The sequence below is a fragment of the Primulina eburnea genome, chromosome 12 (genome assembly GCF_022965805.1).
Source record: "Primulina eburnea isolate SZY01 chromosome 12, ASM2296580v1, whole genome shotgun sequence".
NCBI lineage: Eukaryota > Viridiplantae > Streptophyta > Magnoliopsida > Lamiales > Gesneriaceae > Primulina > Primulina eburnea.
In genome coordinates this window covers 1,164,676-1,189,837 of record NC_133112.1, presented here as the reverse complement: position 1 = coordinate 1,189,837, position 25,162 = coordinate 1,164,676, and the positions used below count along the sequence as shown (strand labels likewise).

General features: G+C 34.6%; 4 protein-coding genes and 1 pseudogene across 4 annotated transcripts; 1 reads left to right on the top strand and 4 right to left on the bottom strand.

Annotated features, from left to right (window-relative positions):
- Positions 1-1,560: 1,560 nt before the first annotated feature.
- On the bottom strand, positions 1,561-4,864 carry LOC140808448 (origin of replication complex subunit 2-like; annotated as a pseudogene).
- Positions 4,865-5,648: 784 nt separating this feature from the next.
- LOC140807294 (transcription factor MYB1-like) lies at positions 5,649-6,764 on the bottom strand. Its single transcript, XM_073164086.1, has one exon. It carries the CDS (start codon positions 6,543-6,545, stop codon positions 5,859-5,861), a length of 687 nt encoding a protein of 228 aa, XP_073020187.1. The 5' UTR covers positions 6,546-6,764; the 3' UTR covers positions 5,649-5,858.
- A 5,127-nt stretch (positions 6,765-11,891) lies between these two features.
- LOC140807750 (protein MIZU-KUSSEI 1-like) lies at positions 11,892-12,764 on the bottom strand. Its single transcript, XM_073164711.1, has one exon. It carries the CDS (start codon positions 12,682-12,684, stop codon positions 11,968-11,970), a length of 717 nt encoding a protein of 238 aa, XP_073020812.1. The 5' UTR covers positions 12,685-12,764; the 3' UTR covers positions 11,892-11,967.
- Positions 12,765-14,825: 2,061 nt separating this feature from the next.
- On the top strand, positions 14,826-20,854 carry LOC140807389 (acylamino-acid-releasing enzyme). The gene is given in 19 exon segments (XM_073164219.1): positions 14,826-15,257; positions 15,953-16,140; positions 16,453-16,557; positions 16,757-16,828; positions 16,992-17,059; positions 17,061-17,140; positions 17,290-17,372; positions 17,846-17,901; positions 18,051-18,181; positions 18,361-18,451; positions 18,566-18,631; positions 18,798-19,020; positions 19,322-19,423; positions 19,506-19,596; positions 19,687-19,804; positions 20,019-20,088; positions 20,203-20,294; positions 20,364-20,468; positions 20,534-20,854. Coding segments are annotated over 19 exon segments (2,160 nt in total). The 5' UTR covers positions 14,826-14,952; the 3' UTR covers positions 20,648-20,854.
- Positions 20,855-22,259: 1,405 nt separating this feature from the next.
- On the bottom strand, positions 22,260-23,412 carry LOC140807374 (uncharacterized). The gene has a single exon (XM_073164199.1). The coding sequence runs from the start codon at positions 23,156-23,158 to the stop codon at positions 22,433-22,435; it is 726 nt and encodes a 241-aa protein (XP_073020300.1). The 5' UTR covers positions 23,159-23,412; the 3' UTR covers positions 22,260-22,432.
- Positions 23,413-25,162: the final 1,750 nt, after the last annotated feature.

Here is a 25,162-nt window from a genome sequence, read left to right as displayed (position 1 = left end):
GCTGCCAGATCAGAATTCAATGATATCTGCACAAACTCATTCAACAACAGTGAAGAGAACATTTGATATATCCCCTGCCTAACAATATAAACTGCAGCTACGAGTCCTGCGACACAAAAACAATTCTTCCCTCACTTCCATAACTAGTTTAACAGAAGGTTGGTGAAAGTTGAGAACCTAGCGGAAAATGAGAATTTCCAGAGACCAAACAAATGAAGAGAATGAACAAAGAGATGAATCACAGTCATCATCCAGCAACTGAATGTAGGAAGTACTTCTGACATCAAAAGCAAATTCTTGTATTTCCTGAGTTCTGCTGTAAGTTCAATGTTAATCTGACGTATAAAGGCTTCATCTCTAATGATTGTGAAGAGGGCGTTTCATTTTGAGAAGATGGGAAACACCTGCAATCATTGGAATCTACTGTTGGGGACACCAGTTTTTGCAAGTGCATTCCCATTTTCATCTAGTAAGACAATGCATGGGACGTACTTGATGTCATAGTGAAGCAGCTGCATGAAGCGAACACAAAGAGTAATGAAGCAACCAAGATAATATAAAACAAACAGACTACTCAATACCCAACAGAGGAGAAATTTCTTCATAAGCAAAGGCTGATTCTATTAAAAAATAAAAGACAGTTTAAATTCAATTAAGCAAAGGATAGTATATTTAATAGAAATTCATCCAAAAGTCCCCAGCACCAAGATAAATTTACAGGTAGTGAACCTCAAAGATTTTGTTCACAAAATAATTAAACAATAGTTACTGGAAGAAAAAGATTTTATTCTAGCCTAAACAAATTAGAAAAAAAAGATCGCTAACGAACTCGAAAAATAATAAATTTTGGCCAAAAGTTGCCCCAAGAAACAGACATCATATTGCAAAATATCATTCCAGAGAGACATTTATCTTCTTAGAAAATACATCCCAGAATATCATTTGCTAAGGGTAAGAGACATATGTCTAATTAATTATGTTTCACACCTTGATGATAAGTAGTCACCAAAACATACTTCACGGCTCAAGACTAGAATTTCACAACCTTAGCTTCAACAGCATATTTTAAAGGATCACAATTAGTGGTCCACAACATGAACACGTTCTTTTTCCTCAAGACCACATTCACGGCATGGAATATCAAAAGTTAAAACTCTAAATTGGATCCAGATACTTTATTGCATTCATTCAGATATTCGGGGACCGGCTAAAGTTAAAACTCTAAATTGGATCCAGATACTTTATAATCTTCATTGTCGATTTCTTAAGAGAAGTTTGGGTTTACATACGAAGCAAAAAAAAAGATGAGGCATATAGAAGTTTTAAACAATGGAAAGCTTAGGTAGAAAATCAAACCCGGGAAGAGATTTAAGACACTGAGAACTAATAATGAACTAGAGCACCTTGAATATTAGTTTACAGATTTTGTAAAGATCAAAGGATAGCAAGACACAAACCAGTAAGACACGTGCCTCAATAGAACGATACTGCGAAATGTATGAATCGAACAATACTTGAAAGAGTTTGATGTATTCTCAATCATACTAACTTAGGTACGCATTTTGGGGAGAAGTCGTACATCTAATCAATAGAAGTCCTTCTACAACATTAGATCTCAAAGCACCCAAAAAAGTCCTTATATGATGATTAATACAATACAGTATTATGGAAATCAGTGCAAATAATGCAGTTTTGATCGAAAGCATGACTTCATCCAGCACAAAAGCACAGTGCTTCAAGACTTGAAACTCCTTCAGAATGATACTGGATCACTACTCATATCCTGGTGTCTAAAATTCCGGATCCAATTTGATGGTCATGAAAATTGCCAAGGAACTTTTATTAGCTCATCTCTTTAACGAGTTTTTCAAGTGCTTCACTTGTGAGAGGAATGTATAAGCAATCTTCACCATCTGAATTTCTTTTATTTTTGACCAATTCATGGTCTTTGAATTCTGTCAAATGAGCATTCAGAGTAATCTGACTGCTCACTATAAAGCTTTCACGACATACTGTGTAAAGATTATTGAACGGCATCCCTGGGAAGAGGAACAAACAATTATTGGTTTGACAAGGAAAAAATGACTAATTTCAATTAAACAAGTGTTTCATGTGAACACTTGCCTTCTTCATCAGGATGGGACAGCTGATGGTTGGCCAGAACTTTAAAAACGCCCTGAGCATTGGGTGTTAAACTCTGTAACACTATTGAAGCAGTCTTCACATTTTGCGCACTGCCACTGTGTGCGAGTATCAAAGGGAAAAACATTCCTTCAACCTTGTAAGGTGCATAAGTAGGAACATGGAACCAGTACCAATTGAACTGTGTTTGAACCATTTTTTTGTCCCACACTGGAAAAATTAATTATAATATACTTAGAACAGGGAATCACATGATATGTACATAATAGAATGTTGACAAACAAAAAATCCTAATAAATCATAAATTGCTTCCTTGGTTTTCTTTTCACCTTCATACACTCCAATATGACCCAGACTCCAGATTTAATGCTCAACTCCTGTGAAACCAACTGCTACACCAATGGACTGATTTTATGTTCAGTCACTGGCTTTATAATGGTTTTTTTTCCGAAACAGGCTTTATATTGGTTTTGGTATTAGGAGAAAAATACCAGAATTAAAATTCAGGGATCAAAACAATTTCTCAGTGAATATAGACTTTCACATAGCATTGAAAGAGAAACCCTCTAACAACCTGACTATGAAACTTTCTACAAAACAGCTGGAACAAAAAATAAACGATGCAGAAACTCGAGTAAGCCATTAAGTTTGAAGCTCTCAATAAGGTAAAGAAAAGTCACATGTCCGCAGCCATGGCAAAACTATCAAGTACTAGATAATTAGTAATGATCGGATGAACTTACAGAGAGGTGCATTCACATGATCAATGGAAGCAACCATACGGATATGAGAGCAACCTGCAATCCTCGCAAGATATTGTTGAGTCTCGGAATCACGAAGGCCAGGTCCATCTATATTGTTAACTATGATACACACAAAGCATTCATCACTTCCTAAATGTGGTCCATCGAGAAATGAAATAAGGTCATCCATGGAGCGTGTATTAAATGGTTGCTTGTTTTCAGGATGCTTTCCCGATGTATTTTTTTGCAGCATTTTCTATTGATCCCACAGGAGTTCAGCTAAAGTTGCCACAACCTACATATTGCACATCAATGAACTGGTGAGCATCAAAAGGAAACTAATTTTGTCTAGACCATTGTATGACTTTTCTTGATTAAAATCTTTGCATTTCAACAGATGTTTATAGTTACTACATAAAGAACTAGAAGTTGAGTATCTTATTATGATCACGAGTTATGACAAACAAGTTGTGAAAGAACAAGTACCTGAACGATGGCTGATACAAAAATTCTGAGATTAAAATCCATACCTGTTTGAGATTGACTGATTGAAGATATCCATTGATTACAATAACAGAACAATCCCTCAACGTTGTTGATGCGAAATCCTCTATCAATGCTTTCTTTGACCCAAATCCATACATCAAAAGCCCAAATCCACATCTTTTATAGAGAAGTAGAGAGGTTTGGGTTACTATACTCAAATATTCGAAAAGGAAGCACCCTCAAGAAAAATGCCACAACTTTGGAAAAGCAAGAGATATCAAAATCTAGTGAGAGTACCTCAATACAAAAACCCATTCTTTGTACGAATCCTTATAACTGTGTACTAAATTACTAATTTCTTTCTCGTGCTTCTCATCAATGTTAGCACATGCTTCTCTTAGCTCCTGCAAACATAATAGAAATTCTAATTCTTTTCTGTGGTTTATTCAAATCTCAGAATAAATGACATGGTAGGTCAACAATATTTGTGTCAGCCAGCTCAACATGAAATTAAACAAAGACCTGTTCGTCCACAAGATTGATATCTGAAACCTTGCGTGCAGATTTTTTACCCGAGCTGCGTAGTTCTTTACCTAAAAAGTAGTTTCTCGAGAACCCAAAATCATCCTCTTCCATGTCATTTGATGCCATACAGCGAGTCCAAATGTGTGCCCAAATTATTTTGCGCACGTTTACAGATCAGATTCCAGTTCAAGAAAGTGAGAACGATTCCACAAATTTCACGGCTTCACCTTCTCAAACCAAAACAGTAAAGAGAACGATTCCACAAATTTCAGATGCAAATAAGCACCTATATATAAAAAAGCTGCAAAAATATATACTGGATGATCGAAGTTAGAGGAGATAAAGCCTAAATCAGTTCCACCTCTTGTGATCAGCACTTTGATTCCTTGGTTACGGACTCTAGCATCATTATATATATTTTAACACTAGCATCCTTTTTCCTAAAAAGTTATCAGAAAAGCAGCTATTCATTGCAGTTGACCTGAACTCTAACACCCAATATTCAGCTAACCAACAGTAACCCATTCTAGAGGAGCAAAACAAGACGCAGCCAGAGGTGGCTATTCCCAAAAAAAAAAAGCAACTTTTTTGCCCTGTGTACACTAATTCGCACTATGACATGTTCCTCATTTGCATCTAACAATGGTAAAGAATCTTAAGCCGTGAAATTTACACTACAAAGATTATTTATTACCTCGGGAAACCACTTATCATTCCAGCATCAGCCATGACAAAATTAAGCCAAACAGAATTCCTGTTCTCAACTTCAATCACAAATTGAGCAAGGAATTGCACAGGCTACACTTTGGTGAATAAAACTCAAGAACCGTGGCCTCTTTTCCACTTGCAAATGGTCTCTGCTTCGGCTCACCTTGCTCTTCAGTTCACAAAACCTCTCTCTTCGGGCCGTGGCATTGGGTTATATATATAATTTAATAGAAGTTTGGGCTTATTGGGTAATTCAATAAAGGGCCAAGTTAACGCGTTGAGTATACCAACTCCCATGCATAGCCCAATATTACAAATTGGGTTATTTTTATCTTACTTTTGCCAAAATATCAGGCCCAATCGCAACCGATCAATTTGCTTAATCATTGCTCCAAAAACACGTGCAATTCACGTTTAGTACACGGCTTACTTAGTATATAATTATTTTCATTTGAATTTTTATTATACTTCGATTCCATCATACACTTCATTCTCATAGTAAAAATGAGTGAATATATTCCTCATCCAATATCAATATAAAAACTTACAACAGGACGTAAAACAACATCCGAAAAAACAAGATCCGCCCGGAATAAATAATAATAACACAGTAGTGTAGTGTAGTGTAGTGTAGTGTCGCGGACAAACAACGTCCATATTTTCTCATACACGTTTACAATGTGGTGTAGGCAGAGTTTACTGTCCAAATCCAGAAACAATGTTGATTTCATATGCCGACATGATGATAAAGATCAGTAAAGTACGTAAATTCCCCTTTGATATTAAACGTGTTTTTTCTACCTACAAACGACACGGTGTTTGTTGTCACATTCCCATCTACCACCACCAATTATCACACCACATTAAACTTAATCTTCAATTATGCGAAAGTATTTCGTTACTATACATAAAATTCTCTCAGCTCGAACTATTAATCAATGTACAAATCGATCACTCCTTTCGAGTGAAATACACAACTTCATGAATACGGATACAGAAAAATTTTAAGCATGTGTACGAGACAAACCTTCCCAGGTCTGAAAATTGTCGCACGTTGCGATTTGCACGTGAATAGTTTTATAATGGAGTGGGAAGTCTTCGAGTTAACTGTTAAATCGTTCGTAAACTCATAATTACTTAAGAATATTATTTGATGCAAAACATTGTGTTAACAGAGAAAATTAACAAATTAATCAACCCAAACAACGGAAATCCAATTTATGACCGTAATTAATTAAATCAACAAGGTGACTATTATTGAAATCTTGAAGAATTAGCCTCCGTGAATGAAGACGAAACGTACTCCCTCACCTCCCTAGCAATCACATTCCTCATCACATCCCAAAACCCCACCGGCATGCTCTCCATCCCCGCTCTATTCTCTTCCATCGCAGCGCCTCCTCCCATACCCGGTGGCGCTAACGACAACGCCGTCATGGGATCATATTCGTCAAAACCGTAGCTTGCAGAACCCATATTCCTTTCAACTTCCTTCGCCTCACCCATGCTCTGTTTCTGTTTCTGCAGATATCTCCTCTTCAAAGTCGAATTCCAGTGGTTCTTTACAGCATTATCGGTCCGACCAGGGAGGAGCCGCGCAATGGTGGCCCAGCGGTTCCCGTACTTTTCGTGTGCCTCCAAGATGGTCTCGTCCTCCATGGTTGAGAAGGGCCGATGCTCCACATCTGGGCTGAGCTGGTTGCACCACCTCAGCCGGCAAGATTTCCCTGACCTTCCCTTTATGTATTTGCTGATCAAAGACCAGTTTCGTGGTCCATAGCGTTCGACCAATCTGGTCAAAATCTTGTCTTCTTCCGCACTCCAGGGACCTTTAATCCTCTCGGGCTTGTCTCCATCTGGAAGAGTCTTGTTCCCGTATGAGTCCGATGATGAGTCCGATGAAGAAGAACTCGTCGATGAACACCGGTTAAACCTCTCCATGCTCGAAAGTATTTTGTTGGTTGATTAAATATATGTTTTGAGTGGTGAGTAGAACAAGTGGAAGAACACAGAGTGAGGAGTTTATATAGTAAAAGGATGCATGCATTTTGGGGGTACTGGTTTTTTAGGCCAAAGGTAGAATACATACAGGAGGTTAGTTCCTCGAAACTGCCTTGTGTAAAGTAGCTAGGTGTGAATCGTGGATATTAAATTATATTTATATATATATATATATATATATATATATATAATTTCTTATTTCATTTCTTTTTTAAAAATTTATTTGGAGCCATCTTTATTAATGAGGCCAGAGCCATATTAAATGAATCGATTATATACTTTCAATATAAATATTAGGATATTTTCCAAATTGGTGAGAAAAAATGTGACGCCAATTTAGGGCATAAATTTGAGCATTAATTTATTTAAAATGTCTTGTCGGTTTGTGGTGTATCCTGGAACGACATCGACTAAAGTTTCAATTAATTATTTTGTGATATAAAGACATGATCTTGTGTGAATCTTAAGGAAGATACAATGTCAAATTATGAGATCCTCGTCCATCATATCTATAATATGCTATAATAATTTACATATGTCAAATATATTACCTACATAGCATATATATATACATATATGTGCGTATAATATTCTCAGATCTCCTTTAATTTTTTATAAAAAAATTATTATTATTTTTATGACTTCAGTAAACACCAGATAAACCACCGGACTAACTCACTAGTCAGATAAATTGTATTGGACAAGTTATGCACGACATGTTCAAGTAAAAAAGTATTGATAATGAAAATCGTACTCCAGACAATGGATCATATATTCTCACATTGTTCAACTTATTTGGACAACTCTCGAGACAAGAAAGATTAATGTGATAGAGTCAATTGATGAATCTGAACATATTATAGATAAGACAGACTGAAATGAATAATTGTGAATACCAAGCAGCGGATGAGGTCACTGGTTGGCTAAACAAATTTGGGATTTTGTACCTGCGGATGGAAGTTGTCGTAAACTGGCCATGTTTTGTCCCTGCGGATAAGATGACAAATCAGGACAGACAGCATTATTTGGAAAACTTTAATTAATGTAACAAAGTAAATTAACCGTGTGGTTAAACCAATATTTAGGTTCATTGAATGGAGGTGGAGAGTAATATGTCTGTTAGTCTAGATTCAAAGTTTAATAATTGGGGGGGCAAATTTTCTGATATTGTCCTCTGCCCGTACAACAATGAACGATGTTTCTTCAACATTAAGATAACAAATTAATGTTTCTAAATTTTATTTGCTTTCAGTGTTATCTTACAAAGGATTCTTTGAATGGAGATTAAAAACTCCATGGTTAAAAGAAAGATTCGGAAGCCTACCAGACTTTCTTTCTTTATTTCTCTTAAGAGTAGGGGCAACATCAATTGTCACTCGTGATCAATAGTCGTTTGTTTTCCTACGGAGTTTATTTCAATCTTTTTTTCATTATAATCAAATTAGATTTAAGAGGATGTGAGAATGGATTATAAATATATTCAAAAAGAGTAGGTTTCTTGTTAAACGGTCTCACGAACCTTTATATGTGAGATGGGTCAATCTAAACGATATTCACAATAAAAAGTAACACTCTTACAATGAAAAGTAATATTTTTTCATGAATGACCCAAATAAGATATCCGTCTTACAAAATACAACTCGTGAGATCATCTCACACGAGTTTTTGTCATTCAAAAATCTACATACATGATAGTGATTTTTCTTCCAATCTTTTAAAAAACTCTGTATATTAAATGTTTCAAACAAAATATTTCAATATACGTGGATGATTCGAAGGTCATGTGACACCAAGAATATCTCAAATCTAGAACTGAGATATATTGTTCTAACCTCTGTTTGACTCGGCTGCTACTCTGACCTAAACCTTGTAACTTAATATGTAGTGTGCATTTCTATGAATATATTTTCAAATTGAATGGTGAAATTCGGAAACATGATGAATTTAGGGTGCAAGTGAGGATGAAAATAAAGTATCATTCAAATGTTTAAAACATGACAGTGAAGACAAAGCTGTCATCACAATGGAAAAAAAGCGATTTCAAAAGAAAGCCAAGAAAACGTCAAGTGGGGTGCCACCGCTTTTTGACTACTTTGCGTCCCCTGCACTTACAGCTGTGGGAGGGGTTAGAGTCCTCATGTAGGCCGGGGGGAATCAACGGCTACGATCGGCTGTAGGCAAATGCAAAAGGTGTATTTTGGCCATTAATAATTTAACCAGTTTGGGGATGACTTCAACGGCTTCCACGTAATACGGGACCCACCACAGCCTGGCAGAATCTCACGTGATTCGAGTCCTCGATTTTCGTTTGACTTTCAGCCCATTCCGGGCTCCACTCGCCGTATTTGATTTTATATTGCCTGTTCCATATATTTTTGTTGCTATTTGTCTGTCGTTCATATATATCAATTTTCAACTAAAAAAAATATGTGATTTATTTCATTTCGTTTCAATAATTAGTACACATTACTTTTAACTTGTAGTAAGGGATTGACTTAACATGAATTCTCCTAAAAAACCAAGGTCGTCGAACGAACATTTTCTCCATTCTGTTTCGATTGGACTTTGTAAACAGACATGCTAACATTTTAGTTGTCGATGTGATTCATGTTATTGAATCAATTAATAAGACGTCGGAAAAATGAAGCTCGAAAAAATAAATTAATTCATGATTTTTCTAATAATGCAAACTAAATATTTTTAAGGACAATTTCTGGTTTCATTTATGCGATGCAGTGATACTTCCGTATCAATTTTAACATCTTAAAGCAAGGTCATAAATAAATATATCTGTATCTGGTGTCACCGTATTTGATATTAAAATTTGAGTGAGTCTCATGTGAGACCGTTTCACGGATCTTAATATGTGAGACGGGTCAACCATACTCATATTCACAATAAAAAGTAATACTTTTAGCATAAAAAATAATATTTTTTTATGGATGACCCAAATAAGAGATCTGTCACACAAATACGATCCGTGAGAGCGTCTTACACAAATTTTTGTCTTAAAATTTTGACATATATATAGAGTATGCAATATTCTGCATATTTTAAAAATAAATTAAATGACATATTAGGATTTAATTTTCTATTTGAGAAGCTGAATTTAAAATCCTTTTATTCGGATTATAATTTTATCGTTAACGATGAAACAATAAATAAAACTTAAATTCGCATCTTACTTATTTAAACATCAACCACACATCATTTATTGAGTAAATTTAAATTTTGTCATAATTGACATTTATAAATATTAAAGTTTTTTTAATACATATTTGCGATTTATATATAACAACAAATGAATGATGAATGGGCAAACGCGCGCCAGCCGCGTACCCGTGCACCAAATAGCCACCATGGCACGGAAGTCTTTCGACACGTGTCTGCATATAATTGGTCAGATGAGAGCAGCTGCAGTTGGGCAGTTGCTAGCATTACAGGCTGTCCGAGTACCATTCCACCGACCGCCGAACGGCACGGTCCAAATCCAAACACCAAATCCACTCCAATAATAACAAGGCATACACCCTTTTCAAGAAAAATTAAATAAGTCGTCAATACACAATAATTGTCATTAATTTAAGACTTTTTAATAATTAATAATAGCATCCTAAGAAAAAAAAAACGATATCAATTTGTTCTAATACAAGGTTGTATTATTAACATAACATTAAACACCGTCATAAAAATAATAATGGAAATCGGTCTGTCTCCAACTTTTGTGTTTATAATTGACAATGAATGAGACTCCCCCTTTTGTTTCCCGCTGACCATATACGATTGCCTTTGTTTTGGGTGCAAGAATTTGAATTCGTTTGGAAAAAAAAAATCACAATTTATGGACAAAAATGTGGAGTCAATAGTTTCGGTATGTATGTAACAATATGATAAAATATTGTTAGCGATCACACTTCGCAATATAGTCGATGGGAAGTGAATTATTGTAATGAAGTTCATGAGGATGTTTCCTAGTCTCCTTCCTTAATCGATTTTATAATATTTCTAGTCTTAAAAAAACTAGACAAGCGACTGACAAATTAAAGTCTTCTTATAGACAAGTTAATTATATGGTTGTATTTCAACTATGTTTTCTGCATCTCTTTTTTTAAAATATATATATATATATATATATATATATATATATATATATATATATATATATATATATATATATATATGTTTGTTCACTGTTGGCTGTCTGGCATACAAATTTCTATTTGATTTCATTATTATTGCTTTAGATGTCTAAGATGATAGATTAATGGTGAAAATCGATGCTAAATGCATGAGTGAATTAGTAGAAGGATATTGTATGAGTTTGATTATTATAAAGTATCTTTTTAGTCCCATTATTTTCAATTTTTGGATTATTCTATGATATCTTACATTTCTAAAATTTCGACTCCGTCTAAATTAAGAAAAATATATAGAGAAATTATATTGTTGGTCTTATAATTTGTAAACTTTCTATTTTTGTGAATATTATCGGTCAATTCTCTAATTTGTATCGTTTTTCAGTTTTGATTATTTTTCACTAGAGTGCGAACATGGAGTTGGGTATATAAGCAATATAAACGAAGAAATTCTTTAGTGATTTTTCCTAATTTTTTTCATGCGTTGGGCTTTGTCTTAAATGAAAAAAAAAAAAGACCAAACGAGTAACTGATACTAAATTAGCCGGCCCAATAATAAAGGAATCAAGTACATGCAAGAAATTGATATTAGTTCTCAGAAAGAAATAACGACTAAAATACGACATCAATTAATATCGGTGTGCAATTAAGGATGTATATAGATCCGATTTCTGTGGTTTTGATTTCATACAAATATAGAAATCTATATATTTGATTCGATTTAAGAATTTTTTTTCTGACAAACAGAATATGCAATGTTGGTCTGATTTTTTTCCCTTATTTCTAGAATAGTTTTCTTGATATTGATAAGAAAATGAACTTGGTTAGGGAAATTTAATTCAGTTTAATTTGGTTGAGGTTTTGTTTGAGTTTTTAGTTTAAAAATAAATGAGATCTATTTGTCCATATATTTTCTTTTTTGCTTGTTATTTAATTGTTGCAATATTATATTAATTTGAAGCTTCAAATGATTAGATTATTGCTACACAACATAAAATTCAGTGCAAACTGGAATCATGCAATACCAACATCCCATTGCATATATAGTTTATGGGCAAAAATTTGTGTGAGACGGTCTCACGAGTCGTATTTGTGAAACGAATATCTTATTTGGGTTATTCATGAAAAGAGTATTACTTTTTATTGTAAAATTCCATAGGATTGACTCGTCTCACAGATTAAGATCTTTGAGACCATACCCCTCATAGTTTTGAAAGAAAATATTCTCAAATATTATATTTCACTCTCACAAAGAAGATAATAAGTTCTTGCCCTGATGCACCTTCAGGATTGATCATGTAAAACGACTCAGAATCCTTCGATCCAACAACCCTATCGAACCTGGCTCGGATATACGTCAACTGGCCTTCTTCTGCTCGTTCCTTCTCCCACAGGCTCGGCAGAACCCCGGCTCCCATGGACACTCCTCTCAGAAGATTCATAACATGTATTTCATCATCGCTCATATTCTTCCTCCTAATGGAGCACCCAAGTTTTCTGCAGTTGCAATAGACAGCCCACACGAATTCTTCCATGAGCTTCTTCTTGCGGGTTTTTGTCTCGCTTTCGATCGCGATTCGTAGCACGTCGGAGGCCATTTCTCTGTGAAACACAGCGGTTGACATGGGGAGTTCTAGCAAAAAAATTGGCGGTTGATGAGGGTTTTCTTGTATGGCTATGGCGAGCCGTCCTTTGCGGTAGCCGAAGAGGGTTATGGTGGTGGCTTTGTCTGCCAGGAGTGGTTTACGGTGTATGCTCACGAGAAGCGCGGCCATCTTGCTGCCGGCGGTTAGCATGGGGAGGAGTTTGAAAATGCGGAAGAGTCCGCCACCATGGAAGTTGGATTTCGACGGCTTCACCGCAGTAGGAAGGGTGGCGCGGCGTAGAATATTGGATAGTAAGGCAGGGTTTTCGGCCATTTGGTGGAACGGAAACGGATTCATCAATGGAGGAGCATTCGGAAAGATTTTACTAGTTGTTGTGATTGAGTGGAAATTATGAAAGCTAACGGGGGGCTTAATCCTTTTGAAGCATGTAATGTAGAATTATTTGGAAATGGTATGAAAACCAAAAGAAAAAGGAAATTTCAAATGTGATTGGAAATAGATGTCCATTTTCATATTTAAAAGGGATAAAATACTTCCAAGTTTATAAATATTACATTATAGAAAAAAAGATTCAAATGTTGTACTGAAAAGTTGAGGTATATATACTTTTGACGTGAGTATTTGATAATGGAATGATATGGAGTGGGCGAGGGAGCTAGCTAGACACCTCACTACAGTAATTAGTTAAGATGGGGTTCAGTTCACTCTAGGTAGGTAGTTGAGACTTGAGATGGCAAGATTTTTTGGTATGATTAGGTTTGAGATTTAATAATTATGTTCGAATTGAGTCAATCACAAGGATCCTTGGATATCTAAATGATTCAAAAGAAAATAATAATTAAAATGTCAAAAAAGGCCAAACTAGTGAAGTTTGTAATTTTTAAATAGTGTTTTGTATAGACGTGTCTACTTTAATATTGTTCAAATTAGAGGTATCAAAATACAATACGATCCGTCAATTCGATATGACCCACCACGAAAAAAATCAGGTTCGGGTTGGGTTCGGGTTAGTGTCAGATCAGAAGGGTTTCGGGTTGGGTCGCGGGTTGACCCGAAAACTCTTTTTTTAAAAATATTATCTATATTTTTATATATTGTATGTTTGAACAAAATTTATTATATATTTATATGATAAATTTTCATTATTTAATATTTATTCGGTATATTTTTTAACAATTGTTTATTTGATTTAGTAAATATACTTTAATTTTCTAAAAATTAAATTTTCAAATTTAATTCGGAAATTTTGTTATTATGTGTTTATATTAAAATTTTATTATGATTTTTTATTTTTTCGAATTTTTTTCATTAATTTTTTTTAAAAAAATAAATAAAATTCGGGTTAGATGGGTTCGTGTTCGGGTTGGGGGTTTTCGGGTTGCTTCGGGTTCGGGTTGGGTTTGAATTGAAAAAATTAAAAAAATTCGCTGGTTGACCCGACCCACCCGACCCGATTGAAATTTTGATTAAAAAAAGTTTTTTTGTTCAATTTGGGAAAAAGTGGGTCTTCAAAACTCGGCATTGTAGGTTCAAATACTGCATATCGTGATTTTTTTTCTTCATAGATTGAATTATATTGAAATCGATTCAATCACTTGCACAGTAATTCGAGTTTTGACCTCTATGTGACATAAAGAAAGGAGGAGGTCAATAAAAAAAGACCGTGAACGACAACCGTTCCTCGTCCTCCTAATTGGCTTCAGCCACCTAGACGCTTTAATTCATGTTATTTATTTATAAGGTTTTTTTTTTTTAAAATTATTTATACGATCAACAAGTCAATTTAAAAATTGTATCTATGTATTTTTGTTTACCTTTTGTGTTTTTGGGATTCAAAATACACCGTTGAGACTTGGAGAAAAACAAAGGAAAAGTAATATAGCTTTTGGTATTGCCACTAACACGAGACCCTTTATTCTCACAACCCCATAGCTTTAGCCAAAAACTAACACATAGAGGTGCAGCCCCTTCATCCCTCAAACAATTCCCATCTCTCGTCAATTTATACTTTACATTGCCAGACGTAAGTGATTCTCCTTTTCAATCAAAATCACATTTAGCATATGCATGTTACTCATAACATTCATCAAGATGAATCGGATTTGTAGTGTCATGCTTTTTGACTTTTTGTGTGTCATGTTTAACTTACTTTATCGTTTTCATATTTTTTTAACGAAAAATATAAACACAAGATCTGTTGTACTCGATATAATGTTCAATCATTATGAATCTATTCAATTGATTTTCATAATTATGTTATGTATTAGCATATGGTATATTTTCATCTTTTATAATTAAAACCCATAATTTATTAATGTGGCCTTTAATCAGTTCACATTTGGTGTGATGATCTGCCACCTAAAGATTGAGTTTGGTTCCCTTTATGCAATGAAATTCCTCGTACCATGCAAGGCTCCTTTTCTTGGAAAACTAAAGGATTGCAATTTGCAATCTCTTACTATGATTTGGATCCAACATCATTCTACAGCCCAATCCAGAACAAATGTTCTCTTGGATCGATCGATCGATTGTTTGGATCCAACCCGTGGTTTTCCGAAACTGGAATGTCAAACGGAAAATTTATGAAATCCAAAACTTGAGCCGATGGCATTTGCTGTCCTTATCACGTTCACTAGACACTGCCACTTACTTCCCAATTTTCCAATCTCAAAGTTTGCCGTTTCTTCTCGCCAATACTTCAGCTGCAGAGGTCGAGTTTTTGCTGTAAAACCGATGTCTTCTGTTGCAGAAACTAAATCAGAGAAGACGATTTTCACTGCTCCATATGGTTCTTGGAAGTCTCCCATCACCGCAGACGTCGTTTCTGGGTCGAATAAACGGCTTGGTGGCTTCGAAGTCGATTCGCTTGGCCGCCTCGTGTGGCTGGAATCCCGTCCCACTGAATCTGGGTAAGGAGTTTGTTGTTTGGCAGTAGTCATCAGTTTTTCATTGTCGTGAAGGTTGGTGCTTGTAATTGCAGTATGCCTTTTGAAGATGGAACCTTTATGTTGTTATTGAGGTTGAATTGGCTTCTGGAAAGTGGTTTTTGTGTGTTGATTTGCTAAACGCAGAATCTGTTGCTTGAATTTGTTGATTTTGTGACCAACACGAAAGCGTGATGAATGCGAATAAGTGTACAATGTTTGAGATGCTTTTGGCAATTTTTTGTTGGGATTTTTATTGAGAAAGACATTACTATATTTAACTTAATAAGGCCCTCTACGGTATATTTTTAGACACGGATATTGAGATTTAGCTAAGTGCGTGAATTCAAGCTTTGTATAATTTATATGTGAGAGACTATGAATGTCCACACCTTGATATCTTGTTCTTTTTACTGGTGTACCTAATACTTCTTATTTTCTTTTTCTGCCAAATGAGCTACTCAAGAAGGTTTCAAGAGGTTTAGTAGTCTGTGAACGAATCCCAAAGTCTTTTTGGTGTATGGAAAATCAATTGTGCTTCATATTTCATGATGTTTAGGACTCAGGAGAGTAGGGGTTCTGTTTCATTGGAACATAATTATGTAATGTTTTAGAGGGATGTTGCATATGGTTTTGACGAAGTTTTATCTGAAGTACACGAAAACTTCTGGCTGTTTCAGAAGAGATGTCCTTGTCAGACAAGCCGAGATTGAAGGGGACAAGCCAACTGATATTACCCCACCAGATTTTGCAGTGAGGACTGTGGCTCAAGAATATGGAGGTGGGGCTTTTAGAATTTCAGGCGACATCCTTGTCTTCTCAAATTACAAGGATCAAAGACTCTACAAGCAGTCAGTTTCATCTAAAGGTCAATTGTACTCTTCTCAGTTTTTGTGCAGCACACATTATTTCTTCCTGTTATAGTTATGTTAAATCAGGTTGTAGGATTTTTAAATATTCGGGTGGATGACCTTATTGTATACTATTTATGTTGAGCAGTAATATTTTTTGTTGCTTTACTGCTTACGTGCTTACGTCATCACCATTGGAGAATTGTTGTAATTAGAGAGACTAGTAAAATTTAATTATCTGAGTTTTAGCAGACTTATAACTTTCTTGTAAATTAAGTTTCTGTTTTGAGCTGTATTATCATTGATAGTACATTAATTTGTCCTTGCAGATTCAGCTCCTGTTCCTCTCACACCAGACTACGGAGGACCACTTGTGTGCTATGCCGATGGAGTGTTTGATCCTCAATCTAATCGCTATATAACTATAATGGAAGGTGTATTTTGAAGTTATTACTCAATTCTTTTGCAGGGCGTGTTTTTGATTTTTTTGATTTTCTTCATATGGTGTATTATTTATAATGGAAGGTGTATTTTGAAGATAATACTTAATTCTTTTGGAGGGCACGTTATTGATTGTTTAGTTTCTCTTCGTATGGTGTATTATTTATCTATCTGTGATGGTTTTTTCAATAGATCGTCGTGAAAGTAGTACAAATGCCACTACGACTATTGTCTCGATTGACCTCAATAGCAACCATATAAGAGGTAATTGCATCCTTTCATTTGTTTCTTTGAGTATAGGTGGAAGTATTTTTCTCATAATAAGATTTTGTGTTACAGACAGCAGGGGTGGTTGAGGTAGGTTGATTCTTTCTCAAGATTTTTGGTTTTCGGCTCAGCAGACTAATTATCATTGTTTATGACGCAGAACCTAAAATACTAGTTGGAGGCAACGACTTCTATGCTTTTCCTCGTATTGATCACAAAGGAGAACGAAGTGGCATGGATTGAATGGAGTCATCCGAACATGCCATGGGACCGATCAGAACTTTGGGTAGGCTATATATCGGACAATGGGTATGTATCCAAAAATGTTAAAACTTCCAGTTTTCTATTAGCCTCAAACTTGTCCCTTTTACTTGTGATATAATTATATGGTCAAGTTCAAGGCTTGACTTTAGGTATACCTATTAAAGTGGTTCTTGCATTTGAATGATGGGTTACAGAGAGATCAAAAAACGGATTTGTGTTGCTGGTGGTGATCCTTCAATTTTGGAATCTCCGACTGAACCAAAGTGGTCGATTGAAGGTACTCGAACAACAAATAATACACAAATATATTTGAAGTGAACTTCTGAAAACCCTCCTCCATTTTCTTTCAAACACCTTTTTTTTATCATTGTAAACATTTGGAGATAATTAATTGTTTACATTAGTCCCATTAATGACAATATTGGACTGCATTCAGACGTTCTTATTATTTCTGTGTATGGCCAAGCTGTAAGTAACCTGTTATCCCAGGTACTTAGCATTATTTAGAAGGATGGCATACATGTGCGTGTTTAGAAAATCAATCTCAGTATGCTGAAATTTTCTTCTTTGTTCCAGCTAATATTTTAGATCTTGAACATTCCCTTTAATTCTGATGTTTAGATTTCTACGTTCACTTCATACTTGACTGTTTTCAAAATATTTGCAGCCTTATTGTGCGTTCTAACCAAGAGTAACCACTTCAATTGTCTTGAAGTTATTATTTCAGTGATTTGTTCTCAATACCTGCAGGGGAACTTTTCTTCATCACTGACAGAACTGGCGGGTTTTGGAATATCTACAAATGGGTATGTATCAATCTTATAATTTAATTTGCTCTTTAGGGAAACCCTCTCCTATTTTCCCCTTTGTTTCTCAATGTAAGACATTCTACACCAATAAACAATCACTGTCGTATAACCCTCTTGATCTCATTTTTTGTCCTAACTGATCTCAGGTAGAATCTATGAATGAAGTACTGCCAGTTTACTCGCTAGATGCTGAGTTTGCAAAACCTTTATGGGTTTTTGGCATGAACTCATATGAATTTATTCCGGGTCAGAAGAACTTAATTGCTTGCAATTACAGGTGATTGAATAAAAATGACACTTTTCACGGATGAAAATGTTTCTGAGATTACTTTGCTGGGAATTATGCATCAGTTAGACCTAATTTTCATGAGATTCATTTCTTTTACCTCTTTCTTGACTAGATACTCGCATATATTGAAGTTGCTGATATATTCAATTGGCTGCCTTTGTCTGTAGGAAGAAAGGAAGGTCGTATTTTGCAATTCTGGATGTTGTTTCAAGCAAATTATCACCTCTTGATATTCCTTTCACGGACATTAGCAACATTGTAAACAACTCATCTTTTTATTTATATATCATCAAATTCATTTTTTCCTTCAGTGCAAATAACTACTCAATGAAATATGGTATTTTTCTGCTTATCTGCCTTAATGAATAACAGGTTTCTGGGCTTGACTGCCTTTATGTTGAGGGAGCATCTGAAGTTCATCCATCGTCAATCGCTAAGGTGCTGCTTCTTGTCATTATTCTTTCTCAAAAATGGTTTTCTTTCTTTTGAAACCCATGAAAATGTTTTTACTTTTGGGATACAAATGATGATTGCAATATGATATTTTAACTATTTTTTTCATTTTCGGTTTCATTATCCTGAGCATTGTATTTTTTCTCTACAGGTGGCTTTAGAAGATCAAAATTCTAAAGCAGCTGATTTTAAGATTATATGGTCTTCTGCTTCTATTAGTTCATCATATAGGCCGTACTTAAGTTCACCAGAATTTATAGAGTTCCCGACAGAAGTCCCTGGGGAAAATGCTTATGCGTACTTTTACCCTCCAACCAACCCTCTATATCAAGCTAGTCAAGACGAGAAACCTCCACTTCTGTTAAAGAGTCATGGTATTCTTCTCGTTACAATTGGGACTAAAATTCAGAATTTCTATTGGCACCTATGCACTTCTGTCCTTTAGTTTTCTCCCCTGTGCCCTTTGATCTTGTCTACGGTGACTTGTTATTTTCAAATTTTGTTCGCCACGAAGAAACTTGGCACAGTTTTGAAAACTGTTTGTTGGCGATAGAAGAAAGATGAAAAATCAAATCTCTACCTGCCTCAATATTGGTGGTTCTATGAGAATTTTTTAAAATAGATATGATTCTTAACTCTACTGTAAACATCAATCTCCTATTATGTAACATACAGGAGGACCTACAGCTGAGACTCGTGGTATTCTAAATCTCAATATCCAGTATTGGACCAGTCGTGGTTGGGCTTTGGTGGATGTTAATTATGGTGGAAGTACTGGTATTTTGTTTGAACCTTATCTTCCTTGCGTCTCAATTTTTTGTGCTATTATACATTTGGTTTGTTCGTGAAAACTATGAAGGTTATGGCCGAAGATATCGAGAGAGGCTACTAGGACGCTGGGGAATTGTCGATGTTGATGACTGTTGTAGCTGTGCCAAGTTTTTGGTAAGATAAAAATAATCAAACTTTTTTCCGAATAATGTGGGAAACTGCAAATTTTCTTTTTGTGGCCATAATATGGTTTGGTTTCACAGGTTGACTTGTGGAAAAGTTGATGGCAACCGACTATGTATTACCGGGGGTTCTGCTGGTGGATACACGACCCTGGCGGCACTTGCATTCAGAGAAACATTCAAAGCTGGAGCATCCTTGTATGGTGTGAGTGCTACCATTTGGTTGAAGATAGCAGTCATATATATTTTCCTCTCACCAGACTTTTGTTGCGCATTTTGTATAATGCAATCAAACTTGGCAAGGATTCGAGATTCCTGAATGACATTATCTTGGATCCTATTTTGGAGATTAGTCTATTTTTTAAACATGTCGGGTATTTGGATTAAAGTTTTGCAACTCTATTCTTCTTAACAAACAGGTTGCTGATTTAGATTCTTTGCGAGCTGACACTCACAAATTTGAATCTCGCTACCTCGACAATCTTGTAGGTAATAACTGAATATTAATATGCTGTTTTCGAAATTTCTCTCATCTCCTTTTTTAGTTTTTTTATAACGATATTTTACTAATTCTCCTCTGGATACTACTTGAAGTGATTCCAGGAAGTGACGAGGAATTCTTTAAAAGATCCCCAATCAATTTTGTGCATAAATTTTCCTGCCCCATAATACTATTCCAAGGATTGGATGACAAGGTAAGCTATCAATCTGTTTTGATGCATGTTTTCTTCATGAAAACTAAGAAACATCGTCTGATCTTACAGGTCGTCCCCCCGAATCAAGCTCGAAAAATCTATCAAGCATTGAAGGACAAAGGGTTGCCAGTGGCGCTCGTGGAATACGAAGGAGAGCAACATGGTTTTCGCAAGGTACGTTGTTTGTAGATTGTATTTCGATGGAAGGATATTGCTGATGAATAATTGTAAATTTGCAGGCCCAAAATATAAAGTTCACGCTGGAACAGCAGATGCTGTTCTTTGCCCGTTTGGTCGGACGATTCGATGTCGCGGATGAAATCACTCCAATTAAAATCGATAATATTGACTGAGGATATCGTGCATCATTTCAGATTATCTATAGTTCAGATATGAGATCTATCATTTGTACTTTGTTTTATATTGGAGTGTGTATATTTTACTTTATGAAAAAAATTGTTTTCATTTTTTTTTCCTAGTTGAGTATTATAAAGTGGATTGCAAATGATAGACCTTTATATTTTGATGTTAATTTATTTTAATTTTATTTTAGACACTTATCTCCATATTCAATTTCCATATATTAATTTAATTATATTTATCTTGTAAATTGAATTTATGGAAAAATATGCAAGTTGAATATAATTTTTTTTATACAACTTGGGGGTCGGGTGGGGAGATTTTTAACTATTTTACTTTGACTTAGAGCCCAAGCCTTTCCCAGCCGCTAACTTGCCTAAAATGTGGTAGGTCCGTAGTTCGTAGATGTCACTTGTTGATATCGGCTCCTGTCGAGCCTAACTTCCCCTCCAGGGGCCCACCCCCGATTTTTAATTCAGATGGAAAATGACGTATTTGCTCTTCTAGAGTTGACGAATATCCATCTTGACTTTTTTATGGATTTAATATATTTATATTGAAATTTTTTTGTTAGACGGTTTTGGTCAATTTTGTCTATATTTATAATAAAAAATAATATTTTTTACATAAAAAAATAATATTATTTTATGAATGATCCAAATGACAATCTGTCTTATAAAATTAACTCGTAAAATCGTCACATGAGTTTTTTTGTACAAATATATATGTATTGTCAAAGAAAAAGTAGATGATACTACAATTCAAGTTTTTGTCTAAATTCGTATCTTCGCTTTAAATTTGTCAAATCATTCGTACTAAATATCTCGCAATTATGTTTTCATAAATTAAATTATGTGGGTTAAATTGCTTTTAACTCTATCTTATGAAATGATGCCTCATTATCATCTTTACAAACAAATTTCTCACTAAATGTTGCACAAAAAATATTGTCGAACAAAATATATGGCATATTAAATATAATTTACTCCATAACGTGTACGCTGTCGAATTATGAATTAATTATGCTGTAATTAAATATACAAACAAATAAATGTGATTAATGACTTGATTTTTTTAGTAAATTCATAGTCAATATTGGAATAAAGTGGTTAAGTTTAAGCTTTCATTTCATTTTTTTAGGTTGTAAATATTTATGAAGGGGTGCTAAAAATTCCGTCATGCTGTCATGTTTGGTTAAGTTTGCCTACACGTATTCGATTTGAATTTTGATAAAAGGATCTTTTTAATATTTTTATTTTATGATGTGATTTTTAAGACAGTGCACTGACTGATACAACAATAATAATTATAACAAAGCCAAAGAAGTTAAGTGTTAAGATAACCGGAGCGGAAGTAAAGTATCAAGAAAACAACTAGAGTCGTAGAGTACTGTGGATTCTACGATATATTAATGAGTTGATTATGAGGTTTTCCAACACATAATGATATTAGATTTGAATCTAACTCTACTTCAAATGCTAGTTGAACGGGAGACATTATCCAAACTCATATATAATTCACAAGAACTTAATCTAGTTGACGTGATATATTTAATATAAATGAAGTGGTTATATATATATGTGTGTATATATTTGCACAAAGTAATAGCAAAACTAGAATTTTCCAATTGATTTGTATGTTGATGATTTTATTTTACACAGCAGAAAAGTAACGAATTCATATAAACATTTGAAAATAAATAAATAAACAAACGGTGAACCAGAAGCGGACATTTTTGTGTAAAAATGAAGATATGTGTGTATTATTTTTATTTGATTTCATTTACGAGAGAAGCCAAAGCCGTTGGCCAGAGCATGGACGGCGGGGTTAAAGGCCAGGCGGCCCAGGATCCCCTGCTTGTACGGCAAGAAAGTCTTCTTCTTCAAGTCTTGAGAAACCGCCCGGTTCATTGTGTAATGCAGCTCGTGGGCAGAAACCGGTCCTTTCCTCGGACCAGGGCTGTCGATCGCCCTGAAGCTTGAGAGCCTGTAAGCCGCCGTGTACTTCTTCAGATGGTCTTTCTCGGCTGCGCGTCCCTCTGATGCGCTGCGGAACAAGAAGAAGTCCTTCAGTCTCCATTTCTTGCTGCCTTTAGATGAACAAAGCATTGAAGAATTCTTCGTGTTATCAGATTGCTGCTTGTCATCTTCCCAGTATTGGCATTCGCCGTCTCTGATAGGAGAAAGTGAACGTGCCGCCCTTCGACTCGAGGATTTGGACGCATTAACTGGTCTTCCTCTGTGAGAAATCTCAGCTGTGGCCACCGCATAAAGGTCGGTCCTTTCTTTTCTGTTCTTCCCGCGAGGTGAGAAGGCTCCCTGAATTTTCTTCGCTGCCACTTTAGGGAGCTGAATCCCCACTACCGGAGGCTTCAAAGGCTTAATCACCCCACCGTCAAACAGTTCTTCAGCAGAGAGCTGAGACGCAGTTTCCCATTCTTCGCTCACATCAAAAGCAAAATCATCTCCGATCAAATTCTTGGGAGACGAGCATTTCGGCACCATCCCGCCACTCCCAGCTGCCACCAAGATATCATCAAAATCTTTATAGAACTGAGAGAGATGAGAGGGGCTGGTAGGAGCACTGAAATAGTATTCCCCTAAGAGCTTAGGTGTTGAAGGCGCGGTTACATGTGGCGAAGACCTTGCGCTGTTGAGATCGAAATCCGCGGCGGGGAAGGTAGAATCACCTCCATGTTCGCTTCTGCCTAGAGAATTAAGGAAGGAGGAGATGTGAGATTTGGTTTATATCAGTAGAGACAAGCATATATTGTTGACTCCAAAAATCTAATAATTCAGCCGCCTTTTATTACTTTTGATAATTTCACTTGTATCCGTTTTAATAACAAAAAAACAATATACTATTCTAATTTGCAATTCGTTATTATTTATATAATTTTGAAACATCATATTTGTTGTCATATATTGTATAAAATTTATTTAAATATCAGATTATATAAAGTCCAAAAATGGCATTTGACATACTAAAAGATTTGATTCCATGTCTTTTCAAAGTATAATATAATCTATATATACTTCTGCACGAAATATATCAAAATTTTCTAATCATTAGTCCAAATAAACATTATATTATAAGACTATTACAATCGTTTTCAGACTTTGAGTTAGTTTATTTAATGAAGCATGTTATAGAAGAATGAATTTAATATTTGGACAGGAAAACTGTTCTTTAAAAAAAATTATTAGTTAGATGCAAAAATTGAGAAATAAACCATTCCATGAATTAAGCAGGTATAGAGAAGTCAATGCATGTGTGCTTCAACTTTTGAATTTCTAGATGCATAATTGCGGGAATTTAGTGCATGCCTGCCAAATGGAACAGTTGGTTCATGAATTAAATCAAAAAAATTTGATGAAATCGTCTCAAACGTATTAATAATAAATTCATAAATATTAATTTGGAGAAACTAATTAATTCTTTAGGCATGCCTGATAAATAATAATCATGATACTCGAACAATGGATAATTAATGGTTATGAGATATCTCAATATCTTAATTTACAAAAAAAAGTTTGATATTTTCATACATCGTACAAATTTTCATCTGCAAACCATCAGAAAAATCAAATTTATTTTTCTTAAAATTTATATTATTGTATATTTGAAGATTCTAAGAACTCCAGCGAAAAAAAAAAGATTAAATCACCAAATAATCACATATGTTATTATCTTCATGTCTGGTCCAACGAGAGTCAAGCATAATTCATTCCAATAGAGTCAAAGAATAACCATTTCAATTAATAACCAGAATCATCGTACGCATTTATTTGATAAGACAACTCCTTAAAACAAATAATTGGGAAAATTGGACAATGCTCAATATGATCATTTCTAGGCCGTTTTACTATTTCGTCACAAAAAATTATGAATCGAGTCTATCTGTCTCATAAGATACAAATTTTTTTATTTATATGTTTATGTGATACAATTGCAAATTAGAGTTTTTTTAAAAAAATTTTAATTGGTTAGCAAATGACAACCTTGTCACAATATCGGGTTTGAAAATATTGTAGTTTTTATTATGTATCCTGGGACAAATAAGAATAATTGCAAATTGATGCGTGACCCTCTTTTCTTTTAGTTTTAAAATAGATTGTTCTATTTTGATATAATATTTGTCACACAGTCTTTGTACAATATATGGTGGACAATTATGATTCAACTAAAAAGAATTAGGAAATCTGACGCGACCGTCTAGAAGGGCAGACAAACATTGATTTTTTTGTTTCAATTGCATATATGTAATATTTTTTGTGTTAATTTTTTTTTTTGTTATTTTTAATTGAATGTTTTCTTATAATAAATTTTTGTATTTGAAATGATATACTCATTTAAAAATTCAAAAATTTGAATAAATATTATAGAAAAGATTTTTTTTGAAAAATAGATATGATATTGATAAGAGAATACATAAATTTATTAAAATAGGTTTTTATAATATTTTTTATTAAATAAAAATAAAGTATTTTTTATAATTTTAAGAGATA